This window comes from Silurus aristotelis (assembly GCF_946808225.1).
Source record: "Silurus aristotelis genome assembly, chromosome: 4".
Lineage (NCBI taxonomy): Eukaryota > Metazoa > Chordata > Actinopteri > Siluriformes > Siluridae > Silurus > Silurus aristotelis.
The window spans coordinates 6,684,265-6,710,367 of NC_139577.1; the positions used below are offsets into that span (position 1 = coordinate 6,684,265).

The following is a 26,103-nucleotide window of genomic DNA, read 5'->3' on the forward strand; positions in this document are numbered from 1 at the left end:
TTTGAAATAACTCTTATAAAGCCACTTGACTTGTCCTAAAACACTGTGAAGGGAAGAAATCTGCTCCACGGGACCATCCTGTATAAACACAACAGCCTGAAATCAAACACAAGTGATTAACATGTAATCATCAACATCAATAATAGTGAGAACAACTGTGGTGTATTATTCTATTACGTGCAGCACATTTTTAGTTTTTTTTAAAGTTCACATCACAAAAATAAATAAAAAATTGTTTTAACATTTTTATTGTCAATTTAAACAATTTAACCTTGTACAAACGTGTGTGTGCACGGGGGGTAGAAAGAAAGTTCTCTCTTGTCTTTTACAATTACTGCTAACACCGTGCCCCATCCGCTTATGCCCTAACGCCCCATCCGTTTCTGTTCTAAAATGTCACGAAAAAACAAAGAGGAAAAAAAAAGACAGCTCCATAATTTCCAAAAAGTTTTGCACCTCCTAGAGCCCAGAAGGAAAAAGAAGTGTTAAATCAACTGAAGGGATACATCCTTTGAAAACAGGAAATAGGCTGTTCAGTGTTTGTCATTTAAACAAATTCTTTCCACAACATCCAACATAGTTCTGATTTCAGAACCGTCAGTGCTCCAGGGGTTTATGTATTTATACACTTGTAAAGCATTGAGCCAACATAAATAAAAGGAATGACAATATGTATATAAAAAAAGCAAAGACAATGTGAAAAATAGACAGAAATAGAATTAATATCAATAATAATAATAATAATAATAATAATAATAATAATAGTCAAAATAAAAAGTCTCTTAAGTTACTAAACTCATATACACAGCTATAACTCTCCTATTTACACATGTACACATTTATTTTTTAATATTTTTTATAATACTTACACAGTTTCTCTCTATAAATTTGTAAAAAAAAAACTGCTTTCTGTCAAAATTGTCAAAAACTCCAGAAGAAATAAATAAATAAAAAGAGGAGGGGGCGTGGCATAGGAACAAAGCGTTTAATACACGCTTATGACAAGATGAACTACAGGACAAGTAAAGGGTTCGCTTTTATCTTTTATCCAGTCGCTTCTGTGTGCCGTATTTTTAGGACTATAAAAATTGAGTGTGATAGGACAGCACCACGTCTTGTGTTATTGACATTGACAGCATTTGAACGACATTCATACCACTGAGCAGCTTTGAGGTTAAGTGTCTTGCTCAGGGGCCCAGGCATGGCAACTTGGTGTGGCTGGGATTTGAGCTTATGACCTTTGAATCCAGTGCCTTAACCACTAAGCATTCACCTTACTATGTACGAACATAAAAAAAAAAATAATAATGTTTGATCACATGAAGGTAAAAAAATTTATAGAGTGTAAGCATTTATCTATTATTTGACTGGTTTAGCTCCAGTGTGGTTATTGCCCTATCGCCTACTGGCTGAGGGCACTTTTAAAAAAAGAAGACGATAAAACCATGCAAAAATAAAACCGATAATATAAAACATCATTCTGCTGTAAATTACCAGAGGAATAAACACATCCCATAGTCCAGAAAATATGCTAACAGCACGTGTTACACACTTTACACACATTACGACTGGAAGAAAAACCCAAAACTATGAATCGAAATCCGAGCTGCCATTTCCAGATTCGCCGGATTTTTTTTGGTTCGTCTGTACAAACAGGTCCTTACACACCTTTACAGAAAAACAAAAATGCAAATAATGATGTGGGTGTAAACGGATATAGAAGAGGGTGAAAGATCAGGGGGTGTTTGTTCATACGTAGTGATCGTCGACTCGTTTGCTCCGGTTCACGTCTTTACACCGGTTGTCTTTAGAGCTGTAGTGCGTCATTAAAGGGTGCGTCTGGGCTGCGGTAAAAACGGTATACACTGCCTCCACTTTAGTGTACTTTAAAGAAGGGCACTTATCCACCACCAGCCCCGGGTCCCTTTCTTGTTCTCTGTCCTCGTCCTCTTCCTCATCTTCATCCTGTTTCTCCGCTCCGTCTCCGATCCTGTCCAGAGGATATGCCTCACTCTTCCTGTTCTCTCCATAAGGGGATTGAAGTCTTAGAAAAGCCCCTTGCTGGTTGTTGATGCTCTCCTCTATCGGCCCATTAATGCTTTCCCTTTGTTTACGGCGCTTGCAAAACCAGCACACACACACCACTGTGCAGGAGATCCACAACACGGAGAACAACACACACAGCAGCGGGACTAGGTAATCTACAGAAACGAGAGAGAGAGAGAGAGAGAGAGAGAGAGAGAGAGAGCGAGAGAGAGAGAGAGAGCGAGCAGAGAGAGAGAGAGAGAGAGAGAGCGAGCAGAGAGAGAGAGAGAGAGAGAGAGAGAGAGAGAGAGAGAGAGCGAGCAGAGAGAGAGAGAGAGAGAGAGAGAGAGAGAGAGAGAGAGACGTATTTAGGCAGCATTTTTGACCCATTCGTTATTTTGCATGCGCCCTCCATTATCCATGAAGGCAATCCCACATTTCTGTTGTGTGGGCCGCAAAAGTTTCTACAAACACAGAGAAAGAAATAGACCTCTGTTGCTCTGACCCAGGAGCTTAATCTCTCTTTTTAATCTTAGAAACAAGCTCATATAATCTCACTTTGTAGTTGTTTTTCCCTACATAGCTGTATTCTGTAGGACTGTAATTGACTAAAATGTACATGTATTAAAGTAAAAATCTTATGTTCTGTTGGATTTACAAAAATAAAGTTATAATGAAAGTTAAACAATGATGATGTTACACTGATGCAGTTACAAAGAACTTACAATAAGGTTACAGTGATGAAGTTACAATTATGAAGTTTTAATGAAGTTACATGGATGAAGTTTTTATGAAGTTACAGTGATGAAGTTTTAATAATGAATTTTTTACTAAGTTCTGATGAAGTTACAGTGATGAAGTTTTAATACTGATGAATTTTTGATGAAGTTCTGATGAAAATACGATGATTTTTTTAATGAGGTTACAGTGATTAATTTAAATATATATAATATTAATGATGCATTTTTTATGAAGTTTTAATTATGTTACATTGATGAAGTTTTGATGAAGTTACAATGATGAAGTCTTAATAATGATGCCTTTTTGAAGTTTTAATTAAGTTACATTGATGAAGTTGTAATTAAGTTACATTGATGAAGTTTTAATTAAGTTGTATTGATGAAGTTTTGATGAAGTTACACTGATGGAGTTTTTTGTAAAAGTTACTCATACAGCTATAGGCTTCAGGTAGAACATGCAAGTTAACCTTCCTTATACTTAGCTTGCACTAATATTATGTAAACAATAAGTAGTTTTCAGATCTGGCGTGCACTCTCGCAAACTGAGTGGATCAATTTGTAAATGATTGAAATATAAAAGAGAGGGTTTGATAGATCAGACCCCTCATTTTGCAAAAATAAAATAAAGCTCTCCTACTCACTCAGGGATCTGGGCATGACCTGGGTTTCAACTTTGACCTCTCGGATGGCCAGAAGCAGTGTGCTGTTGTGGCGTTTGGAGAGGACGCCGATGAGGGAGCTGACTACCTCCTGTATGTCTGCATGCTCCTCGAATGTTGCACTTTGCTCAAATGACTAGAGAAAGAGAGAGAGAGAGAGAGAGAGAGAGAGAGAGAGAGAGAGAGAGAGAGAGAGAGAGAGAGAGAGATAATAAATTTTTGGATATTGTAAATCACTGTAAATACAGCAGCACACTGGTGATTACAATTAAAACTAAAACAAGTATGTTGTTACTCAGTTAAAACCCAACCTTGTGCTGAGGAAACATTTAAATAAATCTAAAAATAGTTGGCTCATTTAAAGACCGTCATGAAACGGAGCCTACGTAGAAGATGGAGTGCTTGCAACTTTTATAAAAGACTACAGGCTGCAACTGTTTCTTAAATAAAACTCCACAAACACAATGCCATGAAAAATAAAAAAGGGTGTTTATTCTTCCATTAAAGCCTTAAATAGGTGTGTGGTGTACAGACTGATTAACCCAGGGGTGGACACGGTTGGGGTTTTCCGTTATAAACAGGGTTAAACAAAAACGAATAAACAAACTCAATGTGTGTGTGTATGTTTGTGTTCACAAAAAACTTATGGCCACAGTCTTAAACTTTAAACAAAGATAAAAGTGTGCTTTTAATAGACAAAATTTTATTTATAAAACTAATATTTGATCCCAAAAAGGAAAACTGACGTAATCTGAGAGAAAAAGCGCTAAGGCTAGTAAACTGGATTCAGTCATAAACTCGCTGATGTAATGGTCTTAGAGTTATTTTCAGTATGTAATTTGACATAATTAGTTTAAAGTTCTATTGTGATCTCTCTCTCTCTCTCTCTCTCTCTCTCTCTCTCTCTCTCTCTCTCACACACACACACACACACACACACACACACACACACACACACACACACACACACACACACAATCAAGTAATAAAAAAGAGATTTCCAAAAAAGTAAAAAGTACCAAAAAATATCCTCACCATGGCAACCTCTAAGGCGTTGCTGCTCGATTGTGATTGGTCACAGAGAATAAAGAGTGTGTGATCTCGGGCAAGGGTTCGAGTGACCGGGAGATATCTGAGTTCAGAACAAATCCCATCAACAGTTGTTCCCTGTAAAAACACACACACATATATATATATATATATTTTTTTTATTATATAAAGATTCTATCCAATGCGATCACAGTTTACGTCACACAGTCGCAGTCAGCGTTACCGGAGGCAGGCCATGGCTGTCGAACACCAGGGTGACACGTGCACACTCGCCGTTTGCGTACTCGGTGTTGGGCCGGCACTCGGTGCTGATCTGTGGAGCATCAGGATCAGAGCACACGCCCAACAGCTGACACGGGGGGCGGAGACAAAACGGGAAGTGATGCTGGGTGCACTCCTGACCTCTGGTGCACTGGGGTTTCTGAGAGTCAAGCAGACAGGGCTGACCGCCACAGTGCACCTGAGGGATGGGAAGAAATTAAAATTTTTTTGTAATCGTTCTTAAATATTACCTTTAAGAGATACACGAGGCATGTAGACATCAATAGGCGTGCTTACTTTGGTGCACTTGATGTTGCCGTTCATACACTGACAGCCGTTACAGTCGTCTTCCCAGCGAGAGCCGTGAGGAACAGAAATACCCGAGTGCTGACATGCCTTACCAACACCTATAACTACACACACACACAACACACAGACACTTTTTTCTTTTACAACCTCATTAGATGTGTATTTCCTGATATAACACACAAAAGCATGGTTTTTCTCCAGATTGCACTCACACTCCTGACAGCGAGCTCCAGCTCGGCCCTGAGGACACACACACTGATACGCATTAATCTCGTCCACACACGTGGCTCCGTAAGAGCAGGGAGACGACTGACACTCGTCCACATCTGAGTAAAAAAAAAAATTATTATAATGCTGTGTATACTGATCCATGCTATTTTCAGAAAGTATTGGGATTTAGAAGTAGAACTTAATCTTTATTTTATGTTTAAATGTGTAATCTGTCGATGCGCACTGACTGCGAAAAGAGTTTTTTATGATGTTTGAGACACATACATGTTACTTTTGTTTCTATCCAAAATACTAAATAAAAGGCAAAAAAACAAAACAAGACTTGGGCGGTAAATGATTAGAAGAAAGTTTTGTGGAGTCAGAAAGTGACAGTTTTGTCTCTAACACAAGAACTTTTGTGCAAGCTGGAGAACAGGGGAGAAGATGTTAGCAGACTGTCTCACTTCCACAGTCAAACATGGAGATGAAAGCTTAATGGCTTGAGGTTGTTTTGGAGTGGGGAACGTTGGAGATTTATACTACAACACCATGAAATTCTGTCTGGACTCCGGCTCACTGGAACCGACCATACAACAAGACGATGAGCAGAAGAGTACGTCCGAGCTCTGTAAGTGTTATTTAGAGAGCAAACAGTCATCTGGTGTGCTATCTATCATGGAATGACCTGCCCAGTCACCGCACCTCAATCCTATTGAACTGCTCCCGGATGAACTGAATCACAAGGTCAAAAAGAAATCTCCAACTAGTGAAGAACACCTATGGCAAGATTTACGAGGCACAACAAAGTATTTCAGCTGAATGTTTAGAGAAACGAAATGTCTGGATGCAGAGAGTGGATTTTTCAATGAAAATAAAGTGTAACATCTGCACATTTATACATTTGTTTGGACAAAGTAAATCTTCATACGGTTACATTACAGATTTTGTAAAAAAGGAACCTGCATAATTATTATTATCATTATTATTACATTATTGTTATTATTATTATTATTATTATTATTATTATTATCATTATAATGATAATAATAATTATTATTATTATTTCATTGTTGAAGGATCTTCATGGCAGAATTTTTTATTACATTTATATTTATATATTTTAACATTAATAAAGGATGTGTAATGTGCTTACTGATGCGACAGTCAGGACCGGCGAACCCAGGAGCGCAGTGACATCGAAACCAGTTCACTCCGTCCACACACTCGCCCCCGTTATAACTGCAAAGAGAACAGAGTTCAGGAAAGCATACAGTGATATTTGACATTAATTAATATTAACATAAATTAATATTTTACATCAACATTACAGTTTATAAATCTTACCATGGATGAGGATTGCAGTCATCAACATCTATAAAAAAAAAAAAATTATAAACTCATAACTTGCATTCTATACACAGTAAATCTGCAGCCTCGTAAAGATTATTAAAATGTGTGGGCGTGGCCTTACTCTCAGTACAAGTAGGCCCCTCCCATCCATCCTTGCAGATGCAGGTAAAAGCTCTGCCCACTCCGACGCACGTACCCCCGTTAGCACACGGCTGAGAGTCGCAGGTGCTGTTTATCGCTGCGAAGACATGATAAAGACAAGGCTTGAGTTTTTGTCCTGTTAGTGTTACAGCATGTCTGGCATCATGTGCCTGAAACCTACCTGAGTTACAAGTGTTGCCAGTGAAACCTGGTGGACACGTACAGCGGTACGAATCTCCGTGATCAAAGCAGGTTCCACCATTTAAACATGTCGTGGGGTCACACTGACTCTCTCCTGCTTACACACACACACACACACACACACACACACACACACACACACACACACACACACACATACATAGACACAGAGATTAAATTAACCTGATATCTACACTTAGATTAAAATATTTAAAGCATGATGGGTAAAGTTTTACACACACACACACACACACGTACGTGATTGACAGGTCTTGCCCTTCCAGCTGTCAGTGCATTGGCAGTAAAAATCGCTGAGCAGATCGACACATAGACCACCGTTCATACACGGCTCACTCTCACACTCGTATACCTCTGCATACAAAAACAAGGGATCAGTCAGGAAAGAGGAGAGGAAAGGAGAGGAGAGCAGAGAAGAGCAGAGAAGAGAAGAGAAGAGAAGAGAAGAGAAGAGAAGAGAAGAGAAGAGAAGAGAAGAGAAGAGAAGAGAAGACTGACCTTCATCACAGAGTTGACCCTTCCAACCGCTACGGCAGATGCAGCTGAACATGTTAATGCCGTCTAAACATGTTCCCCCGTTCATACACCGAGACGGAGCACAGTCATTAACATCTGCACAGGAGACACAGGATAAACACAATATAAACACACAATAATACACACTATTGCAAACTAATATACACTAACACACACAAATACACACTCACATGACTTATCTTCCGTTAATGCACACATACAGCTGATTCCCTGTGTGTGTGTGTGTGTGTGTGTGTGTGTGTGTGTGTGTGTGTGTGTGTGTGTGTGTGTCTGTTTGTGTAACTCACTCTCGTGGCAGTAGGTCCCTGTAAATCCTGGCAGACAGGCACAGGTAAAGTTGCCTCCTAATTGGCTGATACAGCGGCCATGCGGGCCGCACACGTTGGATGAAATGTGCCACACCCCTTCCTGGGTGGAGTTGTTCACCACGGAAATGGTGCAGCTGTCAATCACTGGCAATAAATAAAACATTTGGGATAAATAAGGCGAAAAGCATTATCAAGGAAGTGAGAACTCCTCTGTCCTGACCTGTAGCTGTTGCAAAGAGCTGAAACAGGAGACTCATTCCACACGTTACATAAAGGTCTCCTTACAGAAAACTTACAGAGAACTGTATATCTGTAATATGTGTCAGTGGTGAATAAAGTACACAAACCATGTAATTTAGTTAAAGTAGGTACTGTAGGTAAAATATGACTCCAGTACAAGTAAAAGTGCTCCCTTTAAACTTACACTTTATTAAAAGTATTAACCTCCAAATGCACTCAAGTATCCAAAGTACTATGAATTATTATGGCTATAATGTTCCTTTTATCATTTTTGTAACAATACTCTTCACTTAATCAACTCAGTTTATGTGAAAAGATTTTAATGTTACTCTCAGCACAACAATTTATTAATATAATGATATTAATGAGCCAAACAACGATTGATATCTATTAAAATGATCATGAGCAAAACACAAAACCTTCTTATTAACTACTTCTAAGAAAACCACACACAAATGAGGCCACAGGTGTTGTGGCAAGTTCGAGTCTGGGGTTTGTTCCATCATTTATTACTCTCTAAATGTTCTGCTTCCTGTTGAACTGACGCTGAACTGTATGTTGGTGATAAGAAGATACCACCAAGCGCCAATCAAAACAAGTTCAAAACAGAGCATGCGCTCTGCCCTGATTGACCAGTTCAGTTTTTTCTACTCAAAAATAAAAAGGAACGACTTATTTTGCAAAATCTACTAAAAAAAAGCTACTTATGTACAGTAACGGATTATATTTACTCCAATACCACATGACCACCACTGATAACATGTTAGAGGGAGCGCATTCTTATAATCATGTGTCTGAGCTTCTGTTGTAGGAAATGAATTGACACCTTTGGACCTATCAGAATCCATTATTGGTCACGTCGGCGTGAGTTTTCACCTCGGCATGACGTGATCTTGCAGTGGTCCGTCAACTCGGCGCAGGTTCTGCCCTCGTAACCGTCAGCACATTCGCAGTAGAAGCCCGACTGCAGGGCATGGCACTGAGCTTTATTTACACACGGGTTCGGATCACATGGATCCACCTGCACCTGCACCGGAGACCAGACATCAGATGATGACGTTACACAGAACAGGAGAAAGAGAAAATTAAGATGAATGAGATGGAGAGAGAAGGTGAGAGAAAGATAAATAGACGGGGGGGGGGGGGGGGTTAAATAGGGAAAATGGTAGGAAACAAAGAGAGTGTAATGTAAAGAGAAGGGGGGAGATGAAGAATGTAGAGGTGATGTGTAACTAAATGTGTGTGTGTGTGTGTGTGTGTGTGTGTGTGTGTGTGTGTGTGTGTGTGTGTGTGTTCCTCACCTCGCAGTGTGTCCCTGTGTACCCTCTCACACACTGACACTCGTAGCCAGTATGTGTGGTGCGACACTGACCCCCGTTATGACACAGCGAGCTCACACACACACTCTGCTGCATCTCACAGTGTTGGCCCACAAACCCTGGCTGGCAATGGCAAACATAGCCCTGATGCCCGTCCTACACACACACACACACACACACACACACACACACACACAGAGGTGAAGATAAGCGAAGTGCACTTTCCCACACACAGAAAGCTACAGGTTCTGATCGGTTTACATTGAAATGACAAAACGATTGTGCCAGACTGCCTTAAGTCTCTCTGTACTCACCGTACACGTGCCGCCGTTCTGACACTGTCCATAACAGGTCTGAATATCTACAGTTAGATCAAAAAGTACAGCACTGAATCGTATTCATTATGTAATATATATAATATATTAGGGGTGAAACAGTACACAAAATTCATAATTCAGGACATACCTCAGTTTTACAGTCAAGGTTTGGTTGAATTTCGGTACAGTTAGTGGGGAAGAAATGCAAAACATAAAAATGCTTGTCATTTTTTAATAACGCAGTTTATTATTATAAAAATTTGTGATCAACAACATTTGAACAGTTTACATTTTTTTACTTTTTTGAATAAAATGCCTGCTTGGTGAAATTATATATAAAATAATATTTTATAAAATTTTATAAAAATAAAATAAAATAAATCAAATTAATACAATGCAATGCACTTTTTTACTATATTGATTAAATTAAGTAATCACAAAAAGTAAATTAATTAAATTAAATTAAATTAATGAAAAATTTTAAAGTAAATAGTTTGTTAGGCATTTGTTAGACCCGTTTTGGGTAATAATAATAATAATAATAATAATAATAATAATAATAATAATAATACATTTTAATTATGTTCCGCACACAAAAAAAGGACTGCATTCGCTTAGCATTCAGCTTCAATAATTTCTCTTAAAAGGAGAAAATCCTGACAATTCCACATATCGAGGGAGTGAATGAATAAACGATTGAAGTAATGAAATTTGTCAGAAATTACATTTGACAAGTATGCTGAAATAAGTAGAACAGTTAAGTAGATCAAATCTTTAGAAAGTTATTAAATATTAAATGTAAAACACACACACACACACACACACACACACACACACACACACACACACACACACACACACTTACATCTGTATTGTGAACCAAATGGGGTCTAACAAATAAAAAATGTTATTTAACATTTCCATTTATTTAATTTAATCAATTTAATTTGTGCCAATTTCATTCAATAACAATGTAATCAATATAAATAAAAAATGGCATTAATTTAATTAATTCTATATAATTTTTATAATATTTTATAAAATATTTATATATATATATATATATATATATATATATATATATATATATATATATATATATATATATATATATATATATATATATATATATAATTTCACCAAGGAGGTATTTCATTTAAAACTGTTTTAAAAATATAAATTGTTCAAATGTCGAAGATCACAAATGTAAATAATAATAAACTACGTTAAAAACATTGCAAGCATGACTTAAAAACTGAGGTATGTATGAAGGATTTCCGTTAATTTTGTGTACCATACACCCCTAATATGCAAGTGTGTATATAAAGCTCAAGTCTATAAATTCAAGCATGCAAATACACTTCTAAAGACTTTGAAGTAAAAACAAGTGTAAACATGCACAAAAATAGCAGAAGTGTGCAGAAGAGGCAGGCAGGAAACAAAAAGATGCTAATGAGGAATGCTACAGAGGAATGTTAAACATCTATGCCTGTCTCTATCAGAGTAATCTGACTTATTTCTCTCCAAAATAAACCCTGGTCTCAGACCTGCTTTTGTGTCCTCCTGTATATCTGATTCATTATTATTATTAACATTATTATTATTATTATTATTATTATTATTATTATTAAGATGAAAAGGAAGGATAAAAAAGTAGAGTAGAATTCCAAAGGAGACAGGGGAAAGCTGTAAAAATATAGACTGATGCTGATATACTGACTGATGTCACAGTTTGGTCCCGCCCACCCTGGATGGCAGGCACAGTGATATCCGCCAATCAGATTTTTACATGAGTACGAATTTGCACAAGGCCTCTTCACACACTCATTCACGTCTGTGAAAGACAGAGACAAAAACAAGCGATAAAGCCTCGCCCCCCTGCTCACTGTTACACACATCAGGGCGACATCAAACACCATGTTCCCGGTTCCTCTGTGTTCTTTAAATCAGAAAAGTTCTTAGTCTGTGGGATTGCGTGAATGCTGTGAATTATCCTCTCTCTCTCTCTCTCTCTCTCTCTCTCTCTCTCTCTCTCTCTCTCTCTCTCTCTCTCTCTCTCTCTCTCTCACACACACACACACACACACACACACACACACACACACACACAAAATTTAACTGTAGCCATTTGCTTGATCGGTTTCATCCATGCCTTGGCTAAAACAGGTATAGAAGCTTCCCTGGACTTAAATTTGTCCCTGGAGTAAATACCTCACCCCCTCTGTCTCTCTCTCCATCCCTCCATCTCTCTCTCCCTCCACCAAATACACCTCTGTGAGAGTAAATATAGCCAGTGGCTGGCGGTTGCCAAGGACGGAGTTATAATTAGATACGCTCGGGTTGCTGATAACGTATGGCTTTCTGTAACAGACGTGCAGTCTGCGATCCTCAGACGTCCATTAGCGTGCGCACACACACAAACACACACATTCCCACACATTCCCACACATATACACACACTCCAGTGTAAAACACAGCATTCAGTTCAAAAATTCAGTTAGATGGATCATGCAATTACTTCACATGCTTAATTCTGCACCATATGCAAATACAATTTACAGAATCCAACAGACACACACATATACACAATCACACACACACACACACACACACACACACACACACACACACACACATGGCCCTACCAATCTGGCAGGTTTTTCCCGTCCACTGAGGTGGACACAGGCAGTTGAAACCGTTGTCCTGATCGATGCAGGTTCCTCCATGTGCACAGGGACTGGACATGCACTCGTCTTTGTCTATAACACAAATACAAAAAGACACACACACACACACACACACACACACACACACACACACACACACACACAAACACACACACACACACACACACACACACACACACACACACAAGAAAGACAACCTATTTGAATAGACTGCGAATGCTGAAGTTGCAGATAGATATATAATGGAACTTTCCGTATATGGCCAGTGTTTCCTGTTTAAGTCAACTGATGTCAACTGTCACTCATTACGTAGCCTAGTGTGTGCGTGTGTGTGTGCGTGCGTGTGTGTGTGTGTGTGTGTGTGTGTGTGTGTGTGTGTGTGTGTGTGTGTGTGTGAATCTTAGTTCTAGCTTTTGAGTGTTTAATATTTTCCTCATGTTTGCTGGACAGAGCTCAATCTACCAGGTGTGTGTAAGGAGGTTTTGACTTCTGACCTTTGGCGCAGGTCGTTCCTGTCCACCCGGACGGACAGTGGCATTCAAATCCTAATGAAGTCTCGTGGCATGTCCCACCATTGGCACATGGGTTTGACATGCACGCGTGTTCCACTGGACAAAATCAACACACACACACACACACACACACACACACACACACACACACACACACACACACACACACACACACACTGATTAACACTTTAGCACAGTTGTGATGTCCTGTGGTGTGTAAATTAGTGTCAGGTTCCTCACCGATCTCACAGTTCTTGCCTGAGTAGCCATTGGGACAGACGCAGAGATACTCATCCGGCTCGGTGTTCATACATGTCCCTCCGTTTACACACGGCCGGTGACTCCCGCAGTAATTCAGGTCTGTTTAAGAGCAAATGAAAGAGTGCAGGAAGTATGGAACGGTTAAAGTGTCAGACCTGAAAAAGTGCTTTGTGAACACGTTAGAATTTTCCACGCATGATCGAAAAGACACGTTTCCACGGCAATAGTTGCTAGTTACCTAAAAAATACAATCTGCATCTACAATCGACATTATAAAGCTAGCTAACTAACACTAGATAGCTTAATCTTACTTGCCAATAACAAGCATGCACTCAGAGTTTAAGTGATCTGTGCATGTATGTATGTGGTATATTAATATGTAGTATACAGGAGGCTAAAGTCCATCGTGTCAATGATCACCTTTTTCACAAAACAGTCCTCCCCAGTTCTTCTCACAGATACACTCCCACTTCTCCACACACGTTCCGTGAACGCAGCCTGGGTACGGCAGACACTGGTCACACAGAGGACCTTGCCAGCCGTAACTACACCTGCAGCAACACACACACACACCCACACACACCCACACACACCCACACACACCCACACACAGGGTTTAGGATTGTAAACCTACGGTAAGTAAGTCACATGTGAATCACTGATATGTTAAACATTTTTATGTATGGAAGGAGTTTTCAGTTCAGAGTCTTCATAAAAACGTAACTATAAATGGATAAAAAGTACTATATTGCATGGTGGGCATCAGAGGAGTAAAATGTGTGGTGATGGCAGTGATTCAACACGCCGACATGTCATTGATGGGTTTCCTACAACAGCATGACACAAAGTGTTATACACACATTAGGGATGTGCATCTCCATAACTGAGGTCAATGCGATTCGCATCTCGATGCATAGCCAAGGATACCTTAAAGCTACATATCAAGCAGCTACTGATGCGATGTGATACAAGTCACCCCTTTTACAGTCCAGTCTGATCCGATTTCGATTCGATTCAACACAATGCGATTCACTGCAATACGATGCAATGGAAAAAATATAATGGTATGCAATTTAATAAGGTACAGACAGACAACAAATCATAAATTTACTTCAGTGCCTTCTGACCTCTAACGCATGGCCCTTTCGCATTCAGCCCTTTGTAGTACAAAAAAAGGAAGAACTTTAAATAAAACCAGAGGTTTTTTTCCTGCTGTCTGCAGGAAGATGCAGCTCTACCTCTGCCATGTTAATCTATATTCTATGTGACTCTCAGGACGTGCATCGGTCTCCGTAGTGTTGTGAAGAGTCATATTCACGAAGCAGCAGTGGTGCTGAGAGAAAGCGCTTGACAAATAATTTATCAAAGAGAAAGCAATCTACATAACACATATAGGTCACACATTATTGGTCGTTTTCTAAATAACAAAAGTATAGCACATCTACTAATAGTTACATGTACATAAATAATTTTTTACCAAAAAGAAATATGATATATTTGTGATACAAATGCCAACTTGTATCCGATACACACTTTTTAAATCGATGCATCACATTGTTAACTTTTATGCAGATGCATTGATGTGAATCGGGGAAACTTACCATACCTACCACACACACACACACACACACACACACACACACACACACACACACACACACACACACACACACACATAGAGAGTGAGAGATTAGCTAATCACTTGGTTTAAAGTGATGTGGTGTTATTTCGGTTTTGGTAGCAGCCTTGTTCCAGCTGTCTCCACATTTCATTCAGAAGTATTTAAAGACTCTACATAATACAACACACACACACACACACACACACACACACACACACACACACACACACACACACACACTTACTACAGACACATGCACACACTGTGCCGTCTGACAGACACACTTCTTGCTCAGACACTCTTCCAGCTTCAGACAGCTCATTCAGACTTATACACACTCACCAGCCACACAGCACATGTAGCAATGACCACAATCACAAAATGACACATACACACTACAGGAACTATACATACACACACACAAACACACTCACACAATGTGATAAATAGTTTGGAATTTGGGACAGCCTCTCTCCCTGTTTCTCTTTCTCTCTCTTAAACACACACACACACACACACACACACACACACACACACACACACACACAGATCCGTATCTTTTTTACACTGACACATATTTGTGTTTATGTGTAGGAATGTGTGTGTGTATGTGTATGAGATGTAAAGTGTGTGTATGGTGTGTGTATGAGATGTGAGGTGTGTGTGTGGTATGTGTAGGTATGTGTATGAGATGTGAGGTGTGTGTTTGTGTGTGTGATTGTGTATATAAGATGTGTGTGGAGTGTGTGTGTGTGTGTGTGTGTGTGTGTGTGTGTGTGTGTGTGTGTGGTGTGTGTGTGTGTGTGTGTGTGTGATGTGAGGTTTGTGTATGTGTGTATGAGATGTGAGCTGTGTGTATATGTGTGTGCATAAGATGTAAGGTGTGTGTGTGTGTATCTTTGTGTATAAGATGTGTGATGTGTGTGTATGAGTTGTGAGGTGTGTGTGCTGTGTGTAGGTGTGTATATGAGATGTGAGGTGTGTGTGGTATGTGTCGATGTGTGTATGAGATGTGAGGTAGGTGTAGGTGTGTATATGAGATGTCCGATGTGTGTGTGGTATGTATGTGTGTATGTATGTGTACGAGATGTGAGATGTGTGTGGTGTGTGTAGGTGTGTGTATGAGATGTCAGATGTGTGTGTGCGTGTGTGTGTGTGTGGGGGGGGGTATGTATGTGTGTATGTATGTCTATGAGATGTGGGATGTGTGTGTATATGAATGTGTATGAGATGTGAGGATGCATGGTGTGTGTAGGTGTGTATATGAGATGTCAGATGTGTGTGTGTGGTATGTATGTGTGTATGTATGTGTATGCGATGTTAAATGTGTGTGGTGTGTGTAGGTGTGTATATGAAATGTCAGATGTGTGTGTGGTATGTATGTGTATGAAATGTGAAATGTGTGTGGTGTGTGTAGGTGTGTATATGAGATGTCAGATGTGTGTGTGTGGTTTCAGGGTGTTACCAATCTTCTTATAGCCTCGGCCATCTTTGTGGAGAGCAAGATTTTAAGAGTTCTTTGCCAGTATCAGTATGAAATAATTGTTCTTAAAGCACCTAATGTTAACTGCTCTAATACAAGATACACAAATCTGTATGGTCCTGTCAAGCAGGCAAAAACATGAACATGATGAATAGGACATGTGGCTCTGAATGGTTACACGATGTTCAGCTGTTATCACTTAGGGTGTACTCAATTTTGTTATTTTGAGAATAATGTCTGTATGTTGAGTTATTTTCAGAGAACAGTAAATCTGTACTGCTATACAAGCTGCACATTGACTACTCTAAAATATATCCAATTTCTATTTATATAGAATTGTACCTTGAGGAGATACTAAAATGGTTGCTGAAATGTGAGGGGTGTACTCTCACATCACTCTCAGGGGTTTTGTGAGATACTTATATATATATACATATATACATACACATACAGTATCTCACAAAACCCCTGCATATATATATCTGTATCATACAAATAAATAGTTTAAAAATCATATATTGTGATTTCTGGTTTTTTTTTTTTTAGATTATGTCTCTCACAGTGGACATGCACCTACGATGACAATTTCAGACCCCTCCATGATTTCTAAGTGGGAGAACTTGCAAAATAGCAGGGTGTTCAAATACTTATTTTCCTCACTGTATATACAGTGGAACCCGAATATGTCGCCGGCCTAGGGGACGCCAAAAAGCGTTGAGATAATCGATGATCGAGATAAACAAAAACCAATATGGCGGCAAAATATTAACGTGCTTGAAATTTCTTTATGTACATGATGTGCGTTATTAAATGAGAATGTGCATGCACGTGTTTTTGGAGGTTTTTTTACACAACAGCGTTGTCAATTTGATTGATTGGTCATGCGGATCGAGATAACCTGTAATGCGGATAAGGAGGCGGAAGCCGAAGTAAACGCAAACAAAGTTTATTGAGAATACTCAGGAGATAATCCACCAATACTTGTAGCGAAGCAGTAATATCCAGTGGTGCACTCCGGGAGCGCGGCCCACGAAGTTCTGTGAAAGCAGAAACAGTTTGTGTAGAGAATCCACGGAGCCGCGCTATGGAAAGCGCAGGACTGGGCAGCAATGGATAAACGTGGTGCAGACAGCGTGAACATGGAAAACAGCAGGATCGGGGTAATCCGGGGTGCCGTTGAGAGAATGCGGAGTCCGAGAAGAAGGGTACGTATATGCGATTACGCAGACCGCCATGAACCAACACATACGATCATGCACAAACAATAACGGACCGCGAGTGTGTGGAGGTGAGGGCCTTAAATAGGTGATGGGATGAGTGAGTGAATAAGAGTCAGGTGTGTGTGATCAGCATGACTGCGAGGAGCGCACGGGAGAAGAAGCAGGGTGCTTCGGAGAATGCCACCGCCGAAGGGGGCATGGCAGGGGGATTCTTGACATAACCGACGTTAAGTGGCAAATTTGCCCCCCCCCTTGTGCTCGAGATATTAGGGTTCGGCGACATAAAAAAATTCGACATAACCGATTAAAAATGCTAAGACAAAGCGAGAATTTGGCAGTTCCACATCAAAAACGTCGACTTAATAGGGTTGGCGAGTTAACCGAGGTCGAGATAAGTGGGTTCCACTGTATTATAAATAAACATCCTTTATCTGTATATGATCATGTATTATATATACATATATGTAAAAAAATCTGACATTTTTCTAAATCTGTAAAATTCAAACATGAACATGTATGCAATATATGTACTTTGCATATATTGCCAAATATCAGATTTCTGTATGGGTAAATATAAGTAAAAAACATGTAAATAAGGTGAATGTGTGTGTGTGTATGTATGTATGTGTGTAAGGTAAGCATAAATAAGGTGTATATGTCTGTGTGTGTGTGTGTGTGTGTGTGTGTGTGTGTGTGTGTGTGTGTGTGTGTGTGTGTGTGTCTGAGTGTGAAGTATATGTAAGCACGATGTATGTGTGTGAATAAGGTGTATGTGTGAGCCAGGTGAATGTGTGTGTGTGTGTGTGTGTGTGTGTGTGTGTGAGAGTGAGTGAGTGAGAGAGACTGATGAGATTAGCAGACTTACATGCACTGACCCGGGATGGTGCAGTTTCCGTGCAATTCACTGCAGCCCTGCTTACAGATCGCTATCTCACACACACAAACACATAAACACACACACACACACACACACACACACACACACACACACACACACACACACACATTTTATTCTCAGGAGCAAGAAATAAAATAAAACATCTACAATAACATGCATTCCACACAGAACCTGCACCTGCCTGGAGCATAAACATCAGTTACACCACACCTCCAGCTAGCCCCACCCCCAGGCCAGGCAGAGACACGTACCTGTGTTCCTCCCACCCACAGCTTTTACTAAATCATTTAAGGAGGGCTCACCTATCAAGACACACACACACACACACACACACATACCTGTCTTGCAGTCGGATCCAGTCCAGCCCTCCAAACACTGCAGGTTGCCATGTTGATCGCACTCATAGTGGCCAAAGAGGTCATCACGGGGTCGGCACAGTTTGTTGCACTTGTTGCTGTAGTAATGGCGATCGCAGCGCACACACACTTGGTACTTGAACCTGGTAGTGTGGCCAGGGTGCTGGATCACCTGACACTCGTCGCCGGGGTTCATCTCACTACGGTGCACACTGCGCTCGATCAGCTGCTTCTCATCTGCCACACACACACACACACACACACACACACACACACACACACAAATAAACAATACAGTTAGCAAATAGTCTAGTTTAAGCTTCTGATTAATCAGAAGGGTTTGATTAGTTTGTGCAGTTCTATCTATAAAGGTAACAGTATTGCATCATCGTTTCTATAGTAACAGCTCATTCTCAGAGGCTTTCCTGAAAGCATATGGGTGTTTCCTGGTAATAGACGTGTGTATAACGTCCAGTGGAAGGAGTCTCCAGTGTCAGGGGTAAAATCTGGCACGAGGTCGGCCAACTATACGATCGCTAGCAAACTGCTATAAAAGGAATTCGTGTTCACAGGAAATAAGTGGCACGCCAAGATGATTTGACCTGACACATACAGTCTGCGCCTTTGATTAGTTTCCTACAACAGCACGCCACACGGGGTGTTGTTTCTTACCTGGCAGTGTTGAACAAGTACATGAGGCTTGTAAGGAGCGTGGTATTTGGTGTACATTCCCCCCTGAGAGTCTGCAGTGTAAATCCTCCAGTAATCCCCTCCTCCTCGTCTTGTTGTTATGAATATTTGTATGACTGGACGCGGGCCAACGCTACACCCTTCCGTAACAACACGGCTCTCTAGGAAGCGGAGGAATTCTCAGACGCCTCCGGAGATGTATTTTTTTATTATTATTATTATATTTTTTTTTACAGCTTCCCTTTTGAGAGCGCACGGGGCGACCCGAAGGAACGTCGGAAAATAGAAAACAGTAGGCTGCGAGAGTTCGATAACGGCGCCGGCCCGTGCCCTTTCCTGCTTTTCTCAATCCTCAGAAACTTTCTGTCTCTATCTCTCAGGAAGCAGGAGTCTTGCAAGTCTCAGACTGTGGAGAAGCCAGAAAGGAAATAATAAGGGGGGGGAACTGATGCGGAAGGGTGACCAGGGGAAACTCTTTCTTTCTCTCTGTCTCCATCTCTCTCTCTCTCTATTCCTTCATCACTTTAATCCAATACTCTGTGGCCTTTGTACCATTTCCAGCGCGGTATAATAAAATTTTCATTCCCCCTTCCTGGTTTTGTCTTGGCCACACCCCCTGAGAACTAAGGTAAAAAGTTTTGCATGATATATAAGGTTTAATAGATAATGCGTAGGTTTAATAGATGTTTCGATAAAATCAAATAAGCGTGTCATTTTCCTCACCCACTAAAACCGGAGGAAATTTAAGTGACCGAGCTAAAAGGCGCATCTGGAGGCACGTTCTGGTTTTCGGGTTACGAGAGATTTTTGCCCCGTATGTGAACACCCCAAACAATCTCAGGAGCGAAGTGCGGTCATTGTGGCAGTTGCAAAGTGAACATAAACCTCTCTGGTTCTTTTCTATCTACGAATTCACAGACAGATCGGGCTACTTAGAGTAGCTGCTTCCTGCTGAAACAGGGATGACATGAGCACCTGTGTAAAAACCATCTTCTCTCCCACAAATTTGGAAGGAGGACCGCCAACATAAGGCAAAGCCTTGGAGATAACCGGTGCCATATTTTTCTTGTTTTGATCCTCTTTTTTGTACATTTTTTCAAAACCATGCAAATCAGGGCATATTTCAGGTCAGCGGCCTTTACAACATTTTTTCATGCAAATTACTGCAAACGAACCAGGACAATTAATATGGGGCAACACAATGAGGTCTGAGACTGCATTAGTGCGTCAGTGGACCAGAATAAGATGTGATTTCTCATTTTTTCGGCAATAGTATAATATGTAAATGTAAAGAGAACATGGTCCTTTATAACTTGGTCCACTTCAAGAGGTCCAAGTACAGTTTAAATAAGGTAACGCCGATATTCTTTGTACTCAAGACTTTTCAGAAAAAAAGCCTGTTTTTTTTTTATATATTACAGAAGATTGAATTGAGGTTATATAAGACTTTTTCTCCTCCAGCAGATTAGAAATCATTATATTATACTTTATGTGTATATCCATCACACATCTTACACATTCTTATAGGCTCTCAGTGTTCTTGCTCTGTCCAGATTTACTCCCTGATTTACACTCTCGGTATCAATCTCTCTTTCTCTCTCTCTCTTTCTCTTTCTCTCACAGACACACACACACACTCTCACATTCTCCCTACATGGTCACAGGATTTGAGAAATAGCACAAAAAGCTTTGGCACACTGTCCTAATTTCAGCCTAAAAAAGGATTTAGTGTGCTGTTTCCCATCAAACGTGTCATCGCCTCTTTGCTTTCCTTTCCCTTTGCTCTCTATCTGCACTTGGAAAAAAAAAGAAAGGGGCATTACACTCATCACCTAATTCATTTTTCAGCAATTAGCTATAAAAATACAGACCAATCATTGTGGCTGTCTAAAGTGAAGTAAACAATCACAGCCTGTTGCTGGGGAGAGTTAGAAAAAGAGGAGGGGGGGTGCATTTCTAAAAGTAAGTGTGTGTGTGTGTGTGTGTGTGTGTGTGTGTGTGTGTGTGTGTGTGTGTGTGTGTGTGTGTGTGCATGTATTTTCAGGCCCGCTAATCTCTTCAACACGCAAACAGGAGTGGTCATGATCAACAGGTATGAGCAGTGAAGCTGATTGATATGAAATAAATCACAACAGCTGCTTCAAAACAACCAGCCCCTACACCTGCACTGACCATGTCGGAGTTAAAATCGCTGGCGCTGACCATGTCGTAGTTAGATCACTGACTCTGACCATGTAAGAGTCGGATCACTGAATCTGACAATGTAGCAGACGGATCACTGACACTGACCATGTAGGAGACAAATCACTGACTCTGACCATGTAGGAGACGAATCACTGACTCTGACTATGTAGGAGTCGGATTACTGATTCTAACCATATAGGAGTCAGATCACTGACTCTGAACATGTAGGAGTCGGATTACTGATTCTAACCATATAGGAGTCGGATCACTGACTCTGACCAAGTAGGAGTCGGATCACTGACTCTGACCATGTAGGAGTCGGATCACTGACTCTGACCATGTAGAAGTCGGATCACTGACTCTGACCATGTAGGAGTCGGATCACTGACTCTGACCATGTAGGAGTCGGATCACTGACTCTGACCATGTAGGAGTCGGATCACTGACTCTGACCATGTAGGAGTTGGAATCGCCGACCCTGACCATGTAGAAATCTGAATCACTGACTTTGACCATATAGGAGTCGAATCACTGACCCTGACCATGTCGGATTTAAGAACGCAACATCGCTGAGGTGAAACAATAATTACAGTGGTCCCCTAGTTACGTTTGAAGACCACCGCGAGTTCCAAAAATCCGCGAATTTTGGACGGACCCCCTGAGCCCCTATGGTACCTTAGTGAATTCATCTGACATTATGTCACTTTATAAATCTAATAGTGTTTAGTATTTGGCAAAGTGCATAGTTTAAAATGTTATTCCTAACGTTCCTGAACATTCGGTCCCGCTGCGGATTCCCGCGAATTTAAGATAATTTTAACCTGCTGTTAATTGGGTTCCAGATGAGAACCCGTTAATTTTTATGAGCCGTGAGTTCTGAACTGCAAATTATCTGGGATGGACTGTACACACAAGAGGTGTCGATTTGTTTCCTATAACAGCAGCTTAGTAGTGCAGCTTCAAATTGCTGACACACTCTCGTTTCCTTAGCAACGCATGTGAACGACCGTTTATATACATTTAACAGAAAAGTACCTTATTGAACGTAAATATAAATAAATAAATAAACTTTTCTGTAATAAACAGAAGGTGTTGGCAAATTGAGGTGTTATTTTATCACACAGACACACACACACACTTCATAGACACTTCATGTCAAAGACTTCAGTTGGCTATGCAAGAACACACACACGCACACTCACACACACGCACACACACACACACACACACACACACACACACACACACACACACACACGCACACACACTTGACCCCATATGTGTGTGTGTGCGTGTGTGCGTGTGTGAGTGTGTATACAGCATGCAGTTGCATTGCAGCTGTCCATGCTGTCACGAACACATACACACATACAAACACACACACATCAGTGGAAAATACCGGCGGTAATGAATAGCTTAACTAGACGATGCTCTCCCCAAGTTAATGTGCACACACACACAAACACACACACACACACACACACACACACACACATTCTCTCTTTCTTTTACACACACAAACACTATCTGCGAGCTTTAGGGTGTTAACAGTAACCCAGTCTTTGCTTATTTTCCTACAGCACTATGTAACCGTGTGTGTGTGTGTGTGTGTGTGTGTGTGTGTGTGTGTGTGTGTAAAACTTACTGTCAGCAATGACAGTGCTGTTGTCCCAGTCCCATGCCTCAAGGATCAGTGTGTACGCTCTCTAGAGGGGTAAAAAGAGAAAAAGAAAAAAGTCAGAACACGCAGACACACACACACACACACACACACACACACACACACACACACACACACACACATACAAACTTTAAATAATATTGCCCTGAGAACCACATTTAGGTTCTCACAAAGCCATATTAAGCAAATAAACACACACACACACACACACACACACACACACACACACACACACACACACACACGCACACACACACACACACACACAAGAAGGCACATGTAGACCCATATGCAAACAGTGTAGTGTGTGTGTCTGTGTGTGTGTATGTGTGAATCATAACAGTGTGAATATGAGAATAAGCTGCTTCCCACGCTATGGTGACTGATTAGCTCAGTAATAAACCAGATGATCACTGAGAAACAGTATGTGTCAGTGAGTGAGTGAGTGAGTGAGTGAGAAAGTGAGTGAGTGTGTGTGTGTGTGTGTGTGTGTGTGTGTGTGTGTGTGTGTGTGTGTGTGTGTGTGTGTGTGTGTCTAAATGTGAGTGTGAGCAAGAAAAAAGTAGGTCGGGTTCTTAATATCGGAACAGCAAGCTTTAGGTGTCTGTCAAACTGTAATCTGTAAACATGAATTATTTAACTAAACACTGTTATAGAATCCGCCATCTTGGAAAGCAGAAAGTGATTCAAGTGATGTCTACACACAGGTAGTCTTCTACTTACGATGGAGATACGTTATACGATGACTCCATCGTAAGTAAAAAATATTGTAAGTCGAAGATGATACTATGACTGGGACAGTCTTTCCTGCTTCACGCTGATTTATAATTTTCGTTTTCTGCTCCAAACTGATGACTTTCCTCTTCTTTTTTTCACTACCAGCAGGAGACATACTTGGGCGCTTTTAAGACATGCTTTTATAACTAAAATTGCTGTTTGAAACCGTTTGAAACAAACAAAATACACACTAACACCGAGACAACTTTACTCCGTCGACCGCTAGCAAGAGTGAGGCACCTTACAGGGCGAGAAATATGCTCATCCCAGCACTCTCATTGATCAGCGTGTTGGGTAGGGGTGTAATGGTATACAAAATTCATGGTTTAGTACATACGTTGGTTTTTAAGTCAGGGTTCACTTCGTAAACATAAAATTTTAAACAATTATATGTTTGACGTTTTTTTTATTCGCAATTTTATTATTATTAACATTTGTAAACATTAATATTTCACACTTTTCAAACAATTTTCAATAAAATGTCTGCTTGTTTAAATAATAAATAAAATAATGTTAATATTTTATAAAAAAATAAAATATATATAAATAAAATTTAATAAATAACGGTTAGGAAATAAACTTTATTATATCAATTAAATTGAGTAATCGATCAATTTGACACAAATACAACTGATTAAAATTAAATAAAATCACGTGATGTATATGGAAAAGGGTCTGATCCGACTCTTCAACCCGGGTCTCCAAAATAGTTGAAGAGGTATCAGATCAGGCATGGCTCCATCCCCTGGACTGCTGGTTCAGTCCTCAACTCTAGTGTCACATAATTGTGTCACGTTTTATTTTATACTGTATAACTAACCATATAAATAATTCACACTCTTTGTAAAGTTTCACTCCTAGCTACCTAGCTAATGATGTTAACAAAACCCGATGTTTTACCTATGTGTATCAGATTGTAGATACACATTTTAGACATTCACAAATTCTAGATTTGTGTTTGGTAGGTGTATTTTTTTTCCCAAATAAACCTGCACATACACACACAACCCCATGCCTACGTTTTATTTTTGGTCAGGTGTCCACAAACATTTGGCCTTATGGTGTATATGGTGTAAAACATCTGTGTTTTTTTTTAACAGTCCGGATCGCTGGGCATCTGTAAGTTTGTGTGATGTGATGTGATGGTGATACTTTGCAAAACATTAATCCAAACAGAAACAGAAACAGTAAAATAAATGGAAAAACACACACAAACACACACACACACACACACACACACACACACACACACACACACACACACAAACACACACATACACCAGTTTGTCTCTTTCCCGGAATTCATTTGTGTTTTCCTTTTGCCCCCTGGTCTTTCTTACTCTTTCCTTAAACCGTGGCTCAGACACGCCTCGCCAAATCTCTGTTTAACTCACACACACCTCACGCACCACCACAGTGGGAAGAAGACAAAGACCCTTAAAATGTTCTGAAAATGTTTACACACACCTACAGCCCCGGGATCAAACCTCCTCAACCAGTAGAAGTTTGTTCTCTTCATAAGAACAACATGAGTTGTTCATGTGGTGATGAACTTCTGACACTCCTACTTCAAGTCTTATATCTGCACTATACGGCCAAAAGTTTGTAGACACCTGACCATAAGATTTGGTTATAATAACTCTTCTGGGCAGAGATGGAAAGACTATACTTAAGTAGATTTCTCTTGTATTAGTACTTTACATTACTTTATTTATTACTTGGGCAACTTTTTACTTTCACTCATTAATTTTCTTACATTTCCAATCCAGGCTCATTACTTAAATTTTAATCGATTTGGTGACACAAGATAAGATAAGATAAGATAAGATAAGATAAGATAAGATAAGATAAGATAAGATAAGATAAGATAAGATAAGATATGATAAGATAAGATATACCTTTATTCGTCCCACAGTGGGGAATAAAGCTCTCACACACTACAGACGTGGGCTAGTTTACGAAGCTAACAATGAACAAGTCATAGACATTCCTGATCACCTGATCATCATCTTCTTTTCTCTGCTTGTGTTCTATATGATAGATGTTCA

At 40.0% G+C, this 26,103-nt stretch overlaps 1 protein-coding gene across 2 annotated transcripts in view; it reads right to left on the minus strand.

Moving 5' to 3' along the window:
* Positions 1 to 232: 232 nt before the first annotated feature.
* jag2a (jagged canonical Notch ligand 2a) overlaps positions 233 to 26,103 on the minus strand; it is a 35,631-nt gene continuing 9,760 nt past the window's right edge. The window contains exons 3-26 of one of the 2 annotated variants that reach the window (XM_083540396.1): positions 23,243 to 23,303; positions 18,706 to 18,960; positions 18,335 to 18,395; positions 13,566 to 13,696; positions 13,125 to 13,244; positions 12,867 to 12,980; positions 12,331 to 12,444; positions 11,406 to 11,519; positions 9,683 to 9,729; positions 9,351 to 9,524; positions 8,926 to 9,076; positions 7,789 to 7,953; positions 7,463 to 7,576; positions 7,205 to 7,318; positions 6,927 to 7,040; positions 6,726 to 6,842; positions 6,599 to 6,626; positions 6,408 to 6,493; positions 5,257 to 5,370; positions 5,033 to 5,148; positions 4,698 to 4,934; positions 4,460 to 4,591; positions 3,407 to 3,560; positions 233 to 2,201 (exon numbers count right to left, since the gene is read on the minus strand). In XM_083540396.1, the coding sequence (XP_083396522.1) occupies positions 1,750 to 2,201; positions 3,407 to 3,560; positions 4,460 to 4,591; positions 4,698 to 4,934; positions 5,033 to 5,148; positions 5,257 to 5,370; positions 6,408 to 6,493; positions 6,599 to 6,626; positions 6,726 to 6,842; positions 6,927 to 7,040; positions 7,205 to 7,318; positions 7,463 to 7,576; positions 7,789 to 7,953; positions 8,926 to 9,076; positions 9,351 to 9,524; positions 9,683 to 9,729; positions 11,406 to 11,519; positions 12,331 to 12,444; positions 12,867 to 12,980; positions 13,125 to 13,244; positions 13,566 to 13,696; positions 18,335 to 18,395; positions 18,706 to 18,960; positions 23,243 to 23,303 (3,285 nt within the window). In that variant the 3' untranslated portion in view covers positions 233 to 1,749. The remainder of the gene's footprint in view (positions 2,202 to 3,406; positions 3,561 to 4,459; positions 4,592 to 4,697; positions 4,935 to 5,032; positions 5,149 to 5,256; positions 5,371 to 6,407; positions 6,494 to 6,598; positions 6,627 to 6,725; positions 6,843 to 6,926; positions 7,041 to 7,204; positions 7,319 to 7,462; positions 7,577 to 7,788; positions 7,954 to 8,925; positions 9,077 to 9,350; positions 9,525 to 9,682; positions 9,730 to 11,405; positions 11,520 to 12,330; positions 12,445 to 12,866; positions 12,981 to 13,124; positions 13,245 to 13,565; positions 13,697 to 18,334; positions 18,396 to 18,705; positions 18,961 to 23,242; positions 23,304 to 26,103) is intronic. The other variant, XM_083540397.1, reaches the window with a different exon arrangement.